This window comes from Thermobia domestica, chromosome 18 (assembly GCF_964235325.1).
Source record: "Thermobia domestica chromosome 18, izTheDome1.hap1.1, whole genome shotgun sequence".
NCBI classification, from domain to species: Eukaryota; Metazoa; Arthropoda; class Insecta; order Zygentoma; family Lepismatidae; genus Thermobia; species Thermobia domestica.
Genome location: NC_137471.1, coordinates 126,170,243 through 126,189,616, shown reverse-complemented (window position 1 = coordinate 126,189,616; position 19,374 = coordinate 126,170,243). Strand labels below are relative to the sequence as shown.

General features: G+C 32.1%; 1 protein-coding gene across 3 annotated transcripts in view; it reads right to left on the bottom strand.

Annotated features, from left to right (window-relative positions):
- Positions 1 to 1,206: 1,206 nt before the first annotated feature.
- The window catches only part of LOC145675691 (uncharacterized), a 211,119-nt gene continuing 192,951 nt past the window's right edge, over positions 1,207 to 19,374 (bottom strand). For all 3 annotated transcript variants that reach the window (XM_081746293.1, XM_081746295.1, XM_081746294.1), the window contains one exon: positions 1,207 to 2,496. In XM_081746293.1, coding sequence (XP_081602419.1) covers positions 2,236 to 2,496 — 261 coding nt within the window. In that variant the 3' untranslated portion in view covers positions 1,207 to 2,235. The remainder of the gene's footprint in view (positions 2,497 to 19,374) is intronic.

Below are 19,374 nucleotides of genomic sequence, written 5' to 3'. Positions count from 1 at the left end.
TAACAAACATACATACACACAAATTCTGGAAATAATCACACCAAATTCTGGATTTTATTGTTTTTATTTGGTTCTAAATGTAGATAACAAATATATAAAAAAATAATAAGCAATATGAGTATTTGAAAGCAATATGAAACAACAATAACTTCAACGATTAATAGATATATTTTATATGACGTATTTGAACGTTACGTTAATTAATAGCAAATATAAGGAGAAATTTAATTCTTTAATTTAATTCTTTGAATAAATACGAAATCTTAACAGTTCTTAAAGCTATCTAGTGAGAACCTGAAACAATCAAATGTCAATCGATACTGATTCACAAAATAAGGGGGGGGGGCAAACCTCCACCTAACCTTACGTATTATATAATTATACTTTTATTTCTTTCTTTTATTGAAAAATTTGAAGATCAAATCAAGAATGTATATTCAAGAAACAATATATGTGAGCGGTTACGCTACCAACTAATACAAAATGGTACTGGGATTGATCCAGTCAAATTATTGATATTAAATTTTTCTTAATAACTCTCATTCAAAATTAAACGTAGCATTTCCAGACAACAAGGTAATGTTTCTCCTTCTTCCAATGCTGAAAAACGTTATTACTAAGGATCGAGCTGAGATTTATAGTAAAATATCGGTAATTGAATATAATAACGGATCAGTCAACTTCGAAATTATCGAACAACGGAAGAATCCTGCTTAAAGAACGATAACTACAAGACGACCAACAAGTACTAATGAAAACACAGCCCTAACAGTTAACGAGGGTCACAAGGAAGTAAAATTGAAACAATTCTTACCTTCTCAATAATGGTCTTATACCTTTCGTTACCACCTCTGTCTCATTGTCCTCCTCTGAATGGAAATTGACCTTCGTTCTGGCTTACTAAACCAACTCCAAATACCACAAATAAGTAAGGAAAGACGTAAGACTATCCTCTTCCAAGGAATCAAATAACGTAATTAAGTAAACGGAATAAAGTGGAGTATTCGATTTTATATCGAATCTTGCTGCAATTAATAATCTGGTAATATAAGTAGTTATACAAAAAATCATTCACTTTCTTCTTTCTTCCAATACCAGAATTGAATTGCACTAGGAATTAAAACAATTCCTTGATTTTCACAACCGCACTTTCTTGCTCCACTTATTTTTTTTTTTTTTACGAGAGTGTTTTCAATTCACTCTTTCTTTTTACTTCCCGATATAACCGTGAGTATTAATTATTAAACTTTGTCTCCTTTGAACAAAAAAAGCAAGATTATCACGAAGTTAATAATACCGATTGCACAAACTCGTGTTCGTATTACGATTTCACGTTTCCTCTTGTTAACTATAGCCTCCATTAGACATCTTCACACCTTACAATTCCGAGCGCAACTCACCGGTCGGGAATCCGCTACGCTCGGAGGAAATAAGAAATCAGTGTTGCCTGGAAATACTATAACAATATCACCTTTTATTTTTCTCTTCTTTTTAAGTGCCAGGATCTTTACCTTTTCAAAAAATTATTTTTTAAAAATAATGTTACAATAATGTTACTCTCTTTCCTTCGATGTTTTACAATATAATTTAAGTTATTTTTAGTTCTTCTGATTTGTAATAAAAGTCGTCCTGACGATTTTCTCCAACTCTGATTCAGTGGCGGCTTTTGTTACAATGTGCACCTGTAAGTAACATCAGTTCGTTACACCACGAACAGTCCCTAAAACGTGTAGTAAATTTGTAAAGCCTCTTTAGCTTTCTGTGTCACATGCAGTTTGCAAATAGTCGTACTAATCTTCTATAGGTATTCTATTTGTGTCTCATGCAGTTATCAGGAAAGGCACATGCAGCTCATGCATTGTCAACAACTCCGGACTCATATTGCGTAAAAGTACATCGACTAATACAGAGAGGAGACAAACGACCAAATGGAATAGTTGGTGATCCTGACAATTGTGTAATAATCTAAACGATCACCAGAAAAACTGGTTTGTGTTTAATCTACGCACAGGATCGCACATGACAAAATTACTGGGATAATGCCACAAAATATGCAAATGTTGGTACATAATGTGATGTTAAGATATAATATATACGACTGTGCAATTAAGAACATTTTTTAGATTTGTAAAAGAAAGGAAGCCAGTTGGGAAAGATGAGGGGACATTGATTTACGCACAATTACTCTATATTTATAATATCACTTAAAATATTACCTTCTAAATCTCGTACTTACTAATAGTTGAGAAGACCTCTAATTGGATAATCTTTCGTTATTGGAACTGCTATTACAGCTTTCAGATATTCCTCCTGCAAATTGGTAGTACGACATTTAGAATTTCCTAGAACAATGTTTTTCCAAGAAGTGGGCAGAAATGCAACTACGTTTTCTTTGCATAACCTTTCAATCATCACTGAGTCATTTTTAAATGCATTCTCTGGTTTCTCTTTTATAAGCTTGTCCCATGCTTCTTTATAAACACCATCTTTGGCGCTCTATAAATTATTATAAAGATTAAATATAATCAGAATGGTTATGTGATATCATTATATCAAAATATTTAAAAGGTAAATAGTATAGTTGCTTAAAATTATGCTGCAGCGAAAATCTATTGCATTACTAATATATTTTATAAAAGTGATTGAAACTCAATAAACAGTTCATGTTTCAAAGCTTTTTTCTTAATATCATAACTTCAAATATTTATTTTTAGACACTTTCCTCAATACATGTAGCAAAGACGACCAGATGTTCAACCACTAAATGCACATATTTTCAAAACATTCACATCTACTAGTTCAGTACTACAGGAACTGATGACTTTCAGCACCAGCTGTCAAACAGCAATTGAAATGAGAAACTCTATTGTTTTAACATGATGGACAAATGACTGAAATATCCTGTAACAAAGTTACGACTATTCAAAGAACGATTTAGTTAGAATTCAATAAAATCGGTGCATTAAAGATTTATAGGAGTGTTGCACGGTATCAAAGTATATTCCCTGGCATATTTGATTTAACGTTCTCTGGTTGCAAATGTACTATAATATTAAGAATATTCACAACCTTCACTCAAATATGGAATTAAAGTTGACTTCATAAATAAATTTTAGAAAGATAAATATAAATGGTGTTTGTAATTTTTATCACAATTCATTTGGTTTTATGAAAAAAGAAAGATGACAGCGAAGAAAAGGGCAAAACAATAAATTTTAATTGTATATGTACACGTTATATAATGTAGTCGAATTTTTCCGTTTGGCTGGTAACATTTGCAAAATTGTTATTAATATAAACATGTAGCATAACAAACCATGCAAAAACTGCAACAATATGAGGAGAAAGCTAGAAAAATTATAGAAATTCAATGATGAAATATATGAAACGATAGAATAGTTAGAAGTTTGTCTGTTGATTACGAATAAATAATTGAATACGAAATCAAATAAATACAGAAAAATGAAAAAACTACATATTCGGTAGCCTCCTAAGGTATACGTCAAACAAGTCTTTGAACACTTAGCACATAGTTAGTTGTATGGATGAACAAATGTAGAAATTGTGAAAAATCCGTTTGAATTACAAGTGGAAAGGTGACGAACTATTTACGTCTCCAAGCTAAAAGGTAAGAAATGGGCTGTTTTATGAGAGGCTACCACACAGATCATCCTTTCAGCAGCGAGTTTAACGTGGTATCTGTACTACATGAGCTCATTATAAATCAAATTCGAGTCTCTCGCGCCAAACATGAGTGCACTAACAATTTTGAATTGTAGTTGAAGGTAGAAACACGCAAATAAAATTTATAGATACATTCAAAAATGATAAAAGAAACTGAAAATATTTTATGGAATACTAACGAATGTTGTATAAAGAACCAGAAATATCAACATTATGAATTGGCAAGTCACAATACAATTCGGGAAAAATAAATGAATAACGTTTAAGTGGAGAAACTCTATAACAACCTCAATGATATCGGAGAAGCATTTTAGTTTACCCCGTAAATGGGACCAGCAAATGAAAACAAAAAATAGAGTAGACTTAAGAAAGAACCAAAGAGTATTTGGAAGATTACTAAAAGTGATGATTTCAGGGGCCTCGGGAGAGAAACTTTCTTTGTTCCTACGAAATTATTCCCCTGGAGTATGTATTTAATCGTGCTCAACATGAGTTACAAGTATTGTTACCATGTTACTTTATTTCTATCTTTTTATTGAAATCAAATCAGCATTAGTCGCTAAATATTGAGTTTAACCCTCCAGTAGTCGCGCCGCGGTCAAAAGCACCGCAGGGTAATTATTTTTTATCGTATACCGACTCTGTTTGTCCGACAGACTCCACCATCTACCTAATCTTACCTCTCACCTTCCCGAACATTCCTGCTCAATCACTTCCTTATCCGTTGTTTACTTTAACTACTAGTGATTGTTTAGTGACTCTGCGGTGCTTTCCACCGCGCGCGACTAACCGTGTAATGTTTTTTCTCAGTGTTTCGCTCTGCACGTGACCTTTGCTTTGGAGATATTTTAAGCTTTATAAACATAAATATTATTTTAATGGACGGAAGAGTGGTCGACAGAGTTAACAAACTAATACCAAGTGTGGAGAAAGAGGAAATTAGAAATGAACAGCTTAAAAGAACGGAGGGAAATGTAGGGAATAGACTATTCGGATAAATCAGCCATGATGATCTCGTGGAAGCTGTGTCTGAGAAAGATCATAACAAAAAGGATAATGTAGAAGTGAGTGAACACGAAAGTAGAAGTGAGGAGTCTACGAGCCAGTCTGAAGATCTTAAACCCAGAAATGACCAGCGATTTCCCGAATGTAGTCAGCGCAGCAGAGGCCGAAATAAGCGACGACGAAGTGTAAAACAGTGTAAATTTGAATATAACCTAGAATAATTCAATGTAGTGTTGTATAGGTGAAGTTTCAAAATAATAGGACCGTAAAATAATTCAATGTAAATTTGATTTGATTTGATTTGATTTCAATTTAGTACCCCTTTCAGCATCAAGGATATGTAAGACGTAGACCTACTGTTTAACGTGGGATCCGAACCACATGAGCTCCCACCGGGAATCGAACCCGGAAGTTCCGCGCCAAAGTGGCGTATGCTGACAGCTTAGCTACGAGTGAGCTATAATTGAATGTAAAATGCGCTTTGAAGCTTTGTTTTATTGTAATGTGTATATAGTATTTATTTTACTAATTTACTATTGCATTTCTAATTTTAAACGAACCAAAGAGTTGACAAAAACAAAAGATCGTCATCACAATTAGAATTTTCAATAAAACCAGTGCGTAGTTATCTATCTAAAGAAATATGTAACGAGAAAAACATTTCGGTCCAAATAAGAAATAAAAAGAAAACAGTACATGTCTAATAGTAGGTTCCACTAATAGTTACTACTGTAAAACTTATTATAATAATAAATATTTTAATCAGAAAATATACAAAATTACGTTTCTAATACAAGAAAAATGTTTAAAACGATATTTGCAACACATTATGTTCGTGCGGTCCTTTCCACAGCGCGCGACTACTCGCGTTATTTTTTCAGCGCGACTTCTCGAGGGTTAAGAAAAGACACAAAATGATCCTACTATTATATTATAAGGCCAATCGATGAGGAACATCATCTAGAGGAAATTAAATTGCGTGGTTTAGAGAAGAATGAATAAAATTTCCTGGGTAGATGAATATCCAATCAGCAAGCAGAAACTGAAGTCGAAGAAATAAGAACAACATCGAAATCTGTTTAAAATAGTGATAAATTGTTAAGACTATTAGAAAGAACAATATTTGTCACTACATATATTGCAAACGATAATCTTTTAAAGGATAATTTTTATGTTTCAAGTGTATTTTATAGTTATTTTTGTGTCGTATGAATTTTTCTAAACTAAATACTATTAGGTATTTACTGTTAGTATCTCTCTCTCTCTCTCTCTCTCTCTCTCTCTCTATATATATATATATATATATATATATATATATATATATTACTGTGGTTCAGTTGTCCAAAAGTGTATTGTAATTAAGATACACCTTCAATTTGTTTCATTTACTATAAAGGTATCACTTACGAAATTTTGTCTTCCTAGTCCAAAATTTAGGGGTCCCATCAAAAATGACGATCTTCACAGTAATTTTGAAACATTTTATACAACCTTTGTTAGATACACAAAACTTCGATACGAAACAAGTCACGACATCAGTGCAATTTTCTAAGATGTCTGGATGCATCCATTCCTTTCCTCCAATTTTAAGGGAAACGATTGTGCCAGTACAAAAGTAGAAATGCAAAAAACCTGTATTAAATGAGTCTGCAATTGAAATAGCGTCTAAGGATAAGAATATCGCACTTGTAACATTTAACGTAAAATAAAGACTTCTGGACAGATGGGATATCTTTACGATACTTTGCAACCAACTTTAGAAGGTACTGTTTCCTGGACTCAACCTTCGTTATGGAATAGTTAAAATTAGTAGCAAGAGCCATCGCGTGCTCAATAGTGTCTTTGACAACTGCCAAACCCTTGAGGGCATTCTTACATTCCTCGTATGTAGTATAATCTTCCCATGTTGACGGGTGGCCATTTGAAAGAATTGCATCGATGATTCTACTCGTTTTCTGTGGTACAGATGTGGAGGGCTGTCAGACATAAGTTTTTCCTCTTCAATTTTTGAGTCCTGTCCCATCTGATGTGTCCAACTTATTCGCCATGTTTCTTTTGTCCTGGTAAGAGACTCATTCGTCAAGAAAGGCAACTCCCACTAACTCCTCCAAGAGATACCACAGATGTCTCTCAAGAGCATTTAAAGCGACTTTTACATTGGCTCGGTCTGGAAGACCAGCTTCAAGATTCTTCATGAAATCAAAATCATTTTTCGAAGCGTAAGCAGTGATTGTTGCTTCATTCCAGTACCAACAATACAAACGACTGACGAAGATACTGACATTTGTAACTGCCTTAATTTCATTTGCAGTTAGTGTCCTTGCAGCAGCTTCAGGAAGAAAAATATGACTATCATACAAGTAGCCTTTGCCATTCATTGGCATGGTGGAAAACGCCAGGAGTTTTAATGCCAACTCCTCCTTCAGGCTGTTTAGGGAAGAAGGCATATGAAAGAATCAGAAATTCTTTGTAATCATCAGGCGAATGTGCAGAAAATTGAACTGTATTCTTTAGTAAACTCAATTTCAGGTCTGCCTGGTTCTATCTGGCCAAAATGAGTGGATTCTTCTTAGTACTGTAAGTACAATGATTCTTTATTTTTCCATTTCATTCTTTGTTTTTCCCATGTTGCGTCTTTTCTCATTCTTAAAAGCCATTTGTTTTTTTTTTTTTTTTTTTTTTGACAAAGATGAGTCTTACATTCGTGATTTTTTTTATTTTTTTCCAACGCGTCTCGGTTTTCTTTTTAATGCATGGTTTTAAATGTATCCTTTCGTGGAGCAAGCGCTGCCGTTTCTTTCCTGTAGCACTACGTATATAATTATTCCTTGACAGCTATTGTATATTCGCTTCGTAATGTGTAGGTAAATATACCACACATTAAGAGGCGAATATATACTCTTCAATAGGTTACTATCCAAATACTAAAAAAATAGAAATCAACAAGACTAGAGGTGGTCAATTGGATATGTAGATCCCCAATCCATAGATAATACGAATCTTCGGAGAAGCGAAATCTCCAAAATCTTGGTACAGACCAATCAAATAGACGACAATATTTTGACGTTCCCCAATGTGTGCTTTCGAGAGAGGGTGGTGATGCATTTCGCTGTGGCAAGATCTTAGGGTTCTTAGGGTCTACCCTGATCTGTTATTTATTACAATAACCCAGTGGTCTTACTTATCAGGTATAGGAGCTTGTAAATTATTATGCACATTACAACACAATTGTATGTATAGTGATGGTAAAAAATCAAGCAGCAGACACAAGGATAAATTTATTTTCATTATTGTTTTTACTCATAACGATCGTTGTCCAGTTTTTATTCGTCGACTTTTTTTTACCCAAGAAAAGTGTTGCGGCCAGAGATCAGTTCAGCACTGTCAAAGAAAAAACGCAGTTAAGTAGAAAGAAAAAGTGTGATTTTTTTCTTTTTGATCATGTTTTCTATAAATGTGTTGTAAGCTGTGTGTGTTTCAGAGTAGATATTCTTATTATTATTATTATTATTATTATTATTATTATTATTATTATTATTATTATTATTATTATTATTATTATTATTATTATTATTATTATTATTCAGTTCCATATGTCCAAATCATCATAAATTGATGTGTATCCAGTGTTGACATTAGGAATCTCAATCCATGTATAGTAGGATCTCGATTATCCGACATAATTTCCGGGTTATTTGTTTGAACCACTATTCAACCGATCTATTTTAAATTTACGGGGGAAACTAGATAACTCTAGTAGCCTAACCCCTAACTTTGGTGCAAATCGGTTGAATAGGGGCTGAGAAATAGCCTGAAAAGTGTGTCGAATTATCGAGGTAGTACATGGATTGAGATTCCTAACGTCAAATCTGTGGATGCACATCAATTTCTAATAGTTTTGACATTTGAAACTGGACAATCCTGTCAGAATTCCATGATTTTTGAGACAGCGAGAAGCAAAGGGGTGTAAGTGACCCTTTTCATAAAAGGATGTATGTGTCTAAAATTGATTCTGCACAGGAAAATATACAAACTGCATAATGAAGTTCGGCGTAGAGCATTTACGGGTAGACATTCTATTGGACTGCGACGAGCTTCACCATCCAGTTTGTATATTTAGCTGTGCAGAATCCATTTTTGAGACCTCCATACTTTATTGCAAATGTCACTTACACCCCTTTGCTTCTCGCTGCCTCATTTTGAGAACCCCCCCTCCCCGACGTGTAAAAGACGTCATAGAAATCACGTCATATTCTATGACGTGTAAAAGACGTCATAAAACTCACGTCATATTCCCGGACATTTCCACGTGGAAAAAGACGTGTAAATCAAATCATGTTCGGTGTATTTTACGGTGTATTACACCAAAAAAACACGTCTTTTCGATGTCGGTGTGCTGCTTGGGGAGCTTCTTATGCACAATCTGCTGAATTTGATGCTGTTATTCGATGCTGCTGTGTCGGAGAGAAGTACCTTAATCTGATCTGATCGGCGATACCACTCGTTATATTATCTTCAGATATTTGAATACTCGGATCCTTCAATACCTGAACTATCAAATCTTCAGAAATAATAATAGTATTAATAATAAACTTAGAATAAACTTATAAAAATTATTATCTCGTAAAATATTAAAAGTTAGGAGCTTATTATTGCTCTGATCGTACCATTATAAACAGAAACGTGACATTTGGCAAGATTTTTTACGGCTTTGTTTCATGTTGCTACCGAAAGAGGAATTTTCTCATCTTGCTTCTAAAACCAAACAAACAAAACTGATGCGAAAATTAACATTTTCCATTCTAGACGGTACAAAGCTATCTCAAATTATCGTCTCGCTTTAAAGATGAGAATCGTTACGAGACAAAAAGTATCGTAAACCATAAACATTTTTCTGCTTGTTTCGATTCTTGAAATAGTGTATGTCCATTCTTTAAGTGACAATTGCTCTCTAGAGTGAATCTTATACGCTATTTTGTTACTTTGTATTTCAGAGCTAATCGAAATATGGACTGTTTAGGTATTTTTGTAGGAAAACGTTTAAAATTACCTCTGCATATCCTGAAAAGTTAGTTTGTTATATGCCTTAGTGTTCAGTGATATTGAAATATTTTTCTTAAAACATACAGTAGAATATTCTCTACATGAAACTTTAATGGAACGCTTTCGTTTCAGATTTGGGTGGTTGTAGAAGTGTGACTTCAAAGTGTGGATACTTTTCCGAAATCACGCAACTTTTCTGTAAGTATTGTCTAATTTTAGGGCAAGTTTTAAAATTTTAAATTTTAATACAATTATTATTATTATTAAAACTTTGTGAACTTCATGGTTCTCCCTGTTCCAAGAAGAAAAAGCTCTTTCTGTATTGTTGTTTTAGTCGTAGCCCGCACAGTCCAGTGAGCATTGTGCTGGACAAACGCCGTCTGTGTAAGTTTTCTCGGGGTTGTGTTTCCTTCCACTTGTTTATTCCACTCTTGCCTTCATTCTCATAATCGACGTCTGCCGGCATAATCATGAAACGTAATAATAAATTTTATTAGTGTTCTTGTGAGTTCAGTAGACCCACTTCCTACATGAAATTTGCCTGGAAACTATTGGCTTAACATTTAGCTACTTGTACGGACGTACGCAGAGGGTATGTCCTCGTGGTTAGGATCACTTCTATCCGATCCCGATTATTTTGTAACTTTTGCTCAATGTTAGGGGCGATTTTACAGATATTAATACAATCTGCATTTATACGGAATTTGTATTTATTATTATTATTATTATTATTATTATTATTATTATTATTATTATTATTATTATTATTATTATTATTATTATTATTATTATTATTACATTGTATTACTGAATATTTGAGACGTCAATATTATGTCCCATTCCAATGCCAATAGGATTACTGAAGTTAATAGGAAAAAGGAAAGCAAATATCTGGAACCTGCTAGGCATTAATTGCCTTATAAGTGATACTGTGGAAAAATAAGTATGCGGAAGGAAAAGAGAATAAGGTGTCAGCTCCTGGTCAATGTTGTTATCGAAACTTTGGATGCCATAACAGAAACTAAGTAGGATTTATCTTCATCACGATACGTAGTAACATCCTTGCTTTGTGTAAAAGACTTTGGATTACACGTGTATGTACGCGTTATATTGATATTTTAACAAAAAATACATACCAATATAAAAAACCATAGTTCCTAATTACAAATTTTGCTTAAACGGATATGTAAAACGTATTGAAAATGGCGAACGAAAATATTATTATTATTTCTAGTAAGAGTGGAAGAAGTTAAAATCAATTCTACAATGAAACAATTATGTTTCGGACACATTTATTACTCATACTAGACCCTAAGGATGACCATTATGTATTCACGAATTGTTTGATAAACACGATACTTTCTCAGACAGTACGAATTAAGATTGTAGACATGTGACGTCACAAGTCACATGTCTACAATCTTAGTATTAGTCTACAATGTTAGTATTTCCCCGGTGTAGAAAGTCGTTTCAACTCTAACTTGTAAGACCGAGAGAAATTGGATGATTTTCATATTATTATACATTAGAAATATCAACATTGTAAGTGATTACATTTTCCTTAATAACTTCAGAGGGAATCAAATCCAGGATCTTTAAATTACGAAAGGAAACCTTAAGCCACTACCCTAAGACTGCTCTGTTAAGTAAGAGTCAAAAATACTGATGTATGTAGTAAATGACACGTTTACGATTTCTATAGTTTTTAATGAACACACTGATTTTGGTCATGATAAAATACTATAGTCCAGAGATTTCAAATGTAAATTTAAAAAACACATTCAAACACGTGGCCTTAAGAGTAATATGAACCCTTAACTAAAATCTGAAGCCTCAGGCTCTCTTTTTCTGATTCACCAAAATTATCTCCAAAAATTGTCTCTATTATACTTGATTATACTCGTTTCACAGTTATTTCCAGTAACCTTGAACGACAGGGACAAGAACAGAGATACATCGAGGACCTTTAAAATTTGAAAGGCTCTCCCACGGGGAATCGAACCCGGGACCCCGACCGCTGAGCTATCTGATGTGCAGGGTACCTGGTTCGTTTCCAAGTCAAGTAAGCTAGAGATAGACGCGTTTTCTCTGGATGATCCTACTTTCTCATTCTACCAATTTGTTCATCAGAACTTAGTTGCTTTAATAATGGTCTCTCTGAACCTAACAGTCGTAATCCTGGGACATTAAGCGCAAAGATTTTATTTCATTTCATTTTCAAGTGGTTAACACAAACCAATCCGATCCGAAAAACAGTTGTATTTTCTATTGCTCATTAACGTCTTTTCACAAAAAATGTATAGAGAAAAACATGGGGAATCGTAATTCCATTCGAAAGTGAAACAGCAGATTTATAATACCTTAACCTAAAATGCAACCATTACATATCTTTCGGAACTTTTACAAAATATGTATGGATATTAAGAAAAGTGGCAAAATAGTGTATCTTTTCAAACGAAACAACCAAATTACGGATCAGTTTCTGAAATAAACGAACTCGTTCTATTTCAACCTTAAACCGAATTCAAACCCATTAACCAGGTTTCGGAAAACGTCTGGTACCTAGATTGTAGTTTATGTTACTACTTCTCTCGCCAAATCAATTAAAACCAACAGTTTTTGGTCAATTAATGTATACATTTGCGTTCTTATAGTAAGAAAGTTATGCATTTCTGAAATCTGGATAGCTATTTGGCTAAGGCTGAGCTTTAGGGGCGCAGCATATGGTGATGAATCTTTATGAAAGCACAAAATTTTGTTTTCGAAATTAATATTAGCATCATATTATTGACAAGAGTCACAGAATTAATACTCCGATTCTCTTTGGATGGGCTAATTATTAATATGGGCAGTTGCTTCCACCACATTATTCAGCATATCAATCAGATGACTTGATACCGAGAATTGTTCAGAGTGTAAAGATGATGTGCAGAGATGTAGAGCTTTGGACTTTGATATTAGGGAGGAACAGATTGACATTTGTCATAGAATGAAAAAGGTGTCAAATGAAATAGACAGAGGCATTATTGTTAAGTTGGTTAGGAGAACGGATAAGGAAAAGATTATGCGAAGGCGTAAGGTGAAACGAAATTTAAATACAACACATTTGGGTTTGAACGCTATGCTAACCATCTATGTCGATCAAAGTATAACTAACTATAGAAGAAAAATTTGTTGACAAGCATGGAAAATAGAAAAAAAGAAAAGGGCTATGCATTTTTTGGGTTGATAATGCTGGAATGATAAAATTAAAGAGATACTGATAGAGATATTGTATTATTAAAGACAATGAATGATGTTTTAAAATTGTAAAATGCCCAATTCTCAGACACTAGATTCGTAACGCATACTAATGGCAATAAATGATAGTAATGTATTAATATATTACAAAAATGTAATGGGACTAAACACAAAATTAAATGAATATTATGTTAATAGTGCCGATGCTATGTCTGATATAATAGTGACCAAAAGTTGGCAGCATGGTTATGTTCATAGTTGCGAATTCATTACAGATACAGTAATTATGTTGTTTATAGAGATGACAGGATTGCTAGAGGTGGGCGAGGTGTATTAGTTGCTATTATAACTATTTTATTTTTAATAAAATAGAGTTTAAATGCAATACAGAAAGCCTATGTGTTAAAGTAAATATAAACGGTGGTATATACTATATTATAACTTGCTACATACCTACCTCTTCTTAAAAGTATGAAAACTGTGTATCGTTCTCTAATGCTTGTGATTCTATGGTAGACATATACACAAAAAATGTAATTGTAGTAGGCAATTTTAATCTGCCGCTTATTAGTGGTCCTACGTATGATCTTAATCAGAATGGGGTATGTTACAATACACTTGCACATTTCATTAATATGAATGGTTTAAAATCAATAAATGATGTAAATAAAGAAAATGGAAAAAACGTTAGCTTTGTCGTTAACTAATGTGGAAGAAGAAGCGATAAAATTATCTAGAATTCACAGTCCATTTGTCAACGAAGATATACATTACCCAGCTTTTAATGCTGGATGTAATTTCAAAAATTGAGAAACAAGCAAGGAAAAATGAATATGTATCAGAATATGAATTTCAAAAAGCTAATTTTCTACAGATTTAAAACATGTTCAGGGAAGAAATGTTTGAAATGCTTGACAATTGCGATAATGTTGATGAGGCAGTAGATTATTTTTATTCTAAGGTGAATAAGATTTTTGATAAAAATGTACAGAAAGTGATTTCTTCAACTAAAAATAAATACCCATGTTGATTTGACAATGAGATAATTGGGATAATTAAACAAAAACAAATACATCGAAAGAGAATGACATATTTAGAAAAGGATAGAATAATGTTTAGACAACTTAGAATACAATCCAAGAAAAGGATGAATAAAGTATATAAGAAATATATAAATAATATTCAGCAACGGTTGAAGTCAAGTATAAAATGCTTTTTTGGAATTTTTCAAGCAGTAGAAACATAAATACTAACAATAAAATAACAGAATAATGACATGAAGAAAATGTATTGGACACAAATAATGCAGTTGCGAATGGCTTTCCTGGCTGCTTTAAAACAGTTTGTGAAAATTCAGATTGTTGTAAAATTAATAATCTGAACCAGTTAAATAACTTGCATCCACATACGTTAGTATTGAATTTCATTACTATTGAAAAATTTGGAAAAGCAGTTAAGAAACTCAAGCCAAAAAAAGCTAGTGGCCCAGATGGTTTTCCACCTTACATACTGAAACCTTGTGCAGAAGTATTAAAGAAAACAAGTAGATAGCGAACCTCACTTCTGGGCCAAAACTCCAAACTAACACATTTCGTATATATTTTAGTCAACACAGAAGGACCCAAGAAACTATACTAAGTTGCATAGCCCAAAGTGAGATTGCATAGGCTTTTATGACATTTAAAATCATAAAAACTTACATCTAAAAACTTACATCTAGAACTACAACTAAATTATTCTACCATTACAAATATAATCATATCCATAATCTTCATATCTACTACATCTTCCAAAGCTACAGAAGTCACTTGTACAGCGGGGGACACTTCTAAATGGTACAGCTATATGGAGATTTACGGCTAAGGTGTACCATTTAGAAGTGTCCCCCGCTGTACATTCTTTTTTAGTTTGCGTTGCAATTGATTTACATGTTGTACAATAATATCGAAAGTAGTCTAATTTTATTATGTTTTGCTTAGGCATTTATTATATAAATGAATTGTATATATTTTATTTTTTTCTATCTTATAATGCCCTCATGGTAGAGTATCTATCCCATTCTTTAAAACACATCTTTTATCATCTACAGAACTTAAAGCTAACTTATTCACTTCTATACTGTACAAATAATGTTTATAACTTCTAATTAAATTCAACTTTTTATAATATTCTCTTTGGCTAATCAAACAGTCATTATATTCGTTAAATGTAAGTTCTTTATACACAACACTCTTCTTAACACCTTTAGCTTTTTTACAACACTTTTCTTTATCGAACTTACCTTTAAAATCTTTATCTGTTAAATGCATTTGAGGTGCTTTTATACTGTACATCTTACTTCTTAAACCCACAAACTCTTATATGATTGTACCTTTAATATCATCCTTCATCTTACCAAGTATTTTCTTATTAACCTGTGGTATCTTACATCTGTTATCTTTAGAGTAATCGCTCGTCTCGAAGTAATCAATATAATTTTTCATGTCCTCGTACACATCTTCTGTTTGGATATGGTATATATAACTATCGGTATCTGTATAACATACTTCTATTTTGTCTTGATATTTTGGTTTCATCACATTATAATGGAAATCGTACATCAAATATTTTGACAAATCTAGAATTGACATACCAACATAAATCGGTTTGTTAAATTGCACTTTAATCTTAATCATGTGAACTGCTACTAAATTTTCCGTAAAAACTGTAGTACTCTTATAATTCGGTGGTTTTCCCAAATACTGAATTATTCATGAGCTTATAAAAGTCTTTTTCAAAATAATTTGTTGCTTTCGTTCTCATCTGTGTGTTTAAATCAATATATTTATTTAACCAATCTGATTGTTCGAACTCTATTACTCGATGTATCTTGTTAAGTTTCAATCCAAGTGAAAGACATTGTTTTAGGTTTCGATAGTGAATTACATATTTTTCCTTATCGTATAAAGTTGTTAATAGCTTTGATTGTTTTGAACCAGGTGGACATATGTTTTGAGGAGCTAGTGGATAGTCTTTGTGATAGTCATGTAATTCTTTAGGATATTCAAGATCAACTTCTAATATATAACCAGTATCAGAATTATCAGTTATACTTGTAAAATCTATTTCTCTTATCTTCGCTTAACCATCTAAATCCCTTATACGGTAAATATTGACTCATTGCCCACCCATACAAGTTATTGGCATCTATATACATTAAGTAAGAATCTTCTTTATTCTTATCGTAATCTTCCATATACTTATTGTTTGCTTTTAAATATCTTTTTGAACATTGACTAATCCCACCTCTTATACCTTTCTCTACCATTAATACCATATCATAATCCCACAACAATTCTAATTTTATATTTGTCATCTTTAGCATTGCATCCCAAGCTAAACCTAGTGCCGTCATATACCAGGCAGGATCAAGATCATAAGCTTTAAGGCATGTTTCTCTAAAGTTCTCAAACACATCTGCTAACAATAATACATCTGTTTTCAAATATAAATCATGGTATTGTCCGAGATTCTTAATGACAAATGCTTCCCATACTTTCTTTGCATGTTCATAATCTTCATCACTTATATGTGTGTTCATAAGCTTGTTGAAGAATGCTTCCTTTAGCGGAATTTTTTTTTCTCTAAACCTATCCCAAATGTTAACATAATCATATGGGTAAACACTTTTTCTTATTACAAGTTGAAACTGTTCTTGATTAGGATAAAAGTGTTGGATATGTATCATTTGCTCAGGTTTCAAGTTCGATGACAATTTATCTAAACTAGAAGCCATAAATCTAAATGAATCTACAAATTTCAATTTAATAGTTCCAACCTTTCTACTGAATGATATGTATCTTTCTTCATTATTGGGTATTAGATCTATTTCTTTATTACATCCAAGCTCTTTTATAAACAAGTATGAGTCATATCCTATCAAGGTATGTATAATCACTGGTACAAACTTTGGTACTTTAACTTTTAAATTGCAGTTATTACATAGAGGTGCCACAAATTTTCCTGTTATATGATCATGATGCTTAACTTTATAATTTTCTTCAGTATACTCCTGCTTACAGTAATAACAACATTCAGATTCATTGAATTCTTTTCTCTGACTTTTTGTTAATGGTAATTCGTTATTTTGTTTGTATATGATCGATATGTGTTTGGCTTCTTTTGTTAACCGTTTTATAAATTTCTTAGCTGCGTTTTTACCTCTATACAAAACAGGATTAGTTTTACTTCCATCGCTCTTTACTACATAATAACAAAATCCAGATGGCTTATGTTGTTGATATTTTTTGTATATGATTCATTATCTGGATAACATTCTTCACAACCCATAACTTTATGTAACAAACATTCAAGATCAGCATATATCACAAATGGCATTTTCATTGTGTATTGGTAGTTTTTAAATTCAACACACTTACCTTCTTCGGGCATTATTATTTTTACTGGCTCATTTAACGAACAATCTTGCTCATGTTTATTTAATGCGTCTTGTGAGTAAAAGTATAACAAACATCTGTCACATAAATATTTTCGAGCTCTCCATTTAGTTAACTGTGCACATACTAGTCTGCTTAACTCCTTAATCCAACAATAGTGTTTTAACTTGATCTTCATTTTGTTCTTTTATATATAATAAATTGACATGATTTTCTTGCTTGTTTTGTGTGTGATGTAGTATATAGATTGAATAGTCTTTATCATATGCATAAACATTTATAGAAATATCAAGTAATTTTTCAGCTTTTGGAATATCGCTTAGTTTTACAGGAAAATGAATATTTTTTTAATTTAGATTCTAAGTTTAACAAAAGTTCATTATTTTTTGGTACTCGCTCAGGATGTGAATTTGTAGGATATAAGGCTCTGTATAATGAATATAAGAAACATTTTTCATCTTCATTCTTTACATTAATTACTGCCTTTTTGTTTTGAATTTGTTTAGGTAATTCTATGTATGTTGATCCTCTATATGGTGTATATTTGACGATTGCTAGTTGTAAAAAGTTAATGTTTATAAGAGCCCAGCCAGAACCTCTAGCTTGGAACTCATCCATTCTTGTTCTTAATCTTTGTTTCATTTTAGTTATTTCTTCTTTTAAATTACTTGATTGATATATTTCTTGGTTTTCAGTGTTAAAATAGAAGTTTTGAGTTTCTTTACCTTTCTTATATGTACAACTTATTTAAAGATTAGCTTTCAATGAACTATGTTTACTTAAGCTAATCTGTAATCTGTTTAATATGGCTTTAGATGTTGTAATAATATATTGTTCAAGTGGATCTTGTGACTTATAATCTGTTGTAAATCTCCATGTTTCTAATCTTGATTTTAATGCAATGTTCTGGCGTTTTACATCGATTGGTATTGATTCAACTTTGATTCTTGGTTCTTCAATTATTTCTTGTTTAAATCGGAATATATTTCTAATCTGTTCACCATCATATTGTTTAAGAAGGTCTATCGGTTCTGCTTTTCTTAATCGGAAATATCTTTTGATTCCCTTTTCTTTACATAAGTTTTTTTAATTCAACAACAGTATGTTTAATTAAACTCATACTTACTCTATCGTTTTATATAGAAAATCTTACCATTACTCAATTTTTTATCTTCGCCGGATTATTTCTAGTCATTTTTGTACTATTTTACTTCCATATATCCTAATACAACACTTAACATTGTACACTCCTGCCATTGTCTACATATTACGCGTTGTATTAGAACACGACTTTTATGGGAATAACCCATCAAAGTTACATATACACTTTTTAAAATTAAATCATTTTCGTAAACTTATTCATCATCGTCATAATCATCACTACCATATTTATATTCATCATCACTATCCAAATAAGATGTTTTTTGTTGTATTATTAATAATTCCTTTTCCTTTAACAGTATTTGCTTCTCTAGTAGTGCTGTTATGAGTTTAAGATCATGATGAATTAGTTTAAGTCTATCATGTGATAAATCAAAATGTCTTCATATTTATTATATAGAAAATTAGCAAAAATGATCATTATTTTTTAAAATTTATATAAAACGATAGAGTAATTATGAGTTTAATTAAACATACTGTTGCTGAATTAAAAAACTTATGTAAAGAAAAGGGAATACGAGGTTATTCAAAGCTTACAAAAGCAGAACTAATAACCTTAATCAACGAACACAGAACAACTACCACAAGTTCACAACAACTAACTGAACTTATAAAAGACATGGCTCAAAAATTAAATCCTGAACATATCGTAAACTACTTTGAAAATCCACTTTGTAAAAATATAGTTATAGATGTACTTAATAATCGAAATGTCGAAGAATGGAGACAAATTTCAGAAATAAAGGATTTATCCGATAACTTTCTACATACTTTCAAAAACAAGATAAATTGGTATTCAGTTACA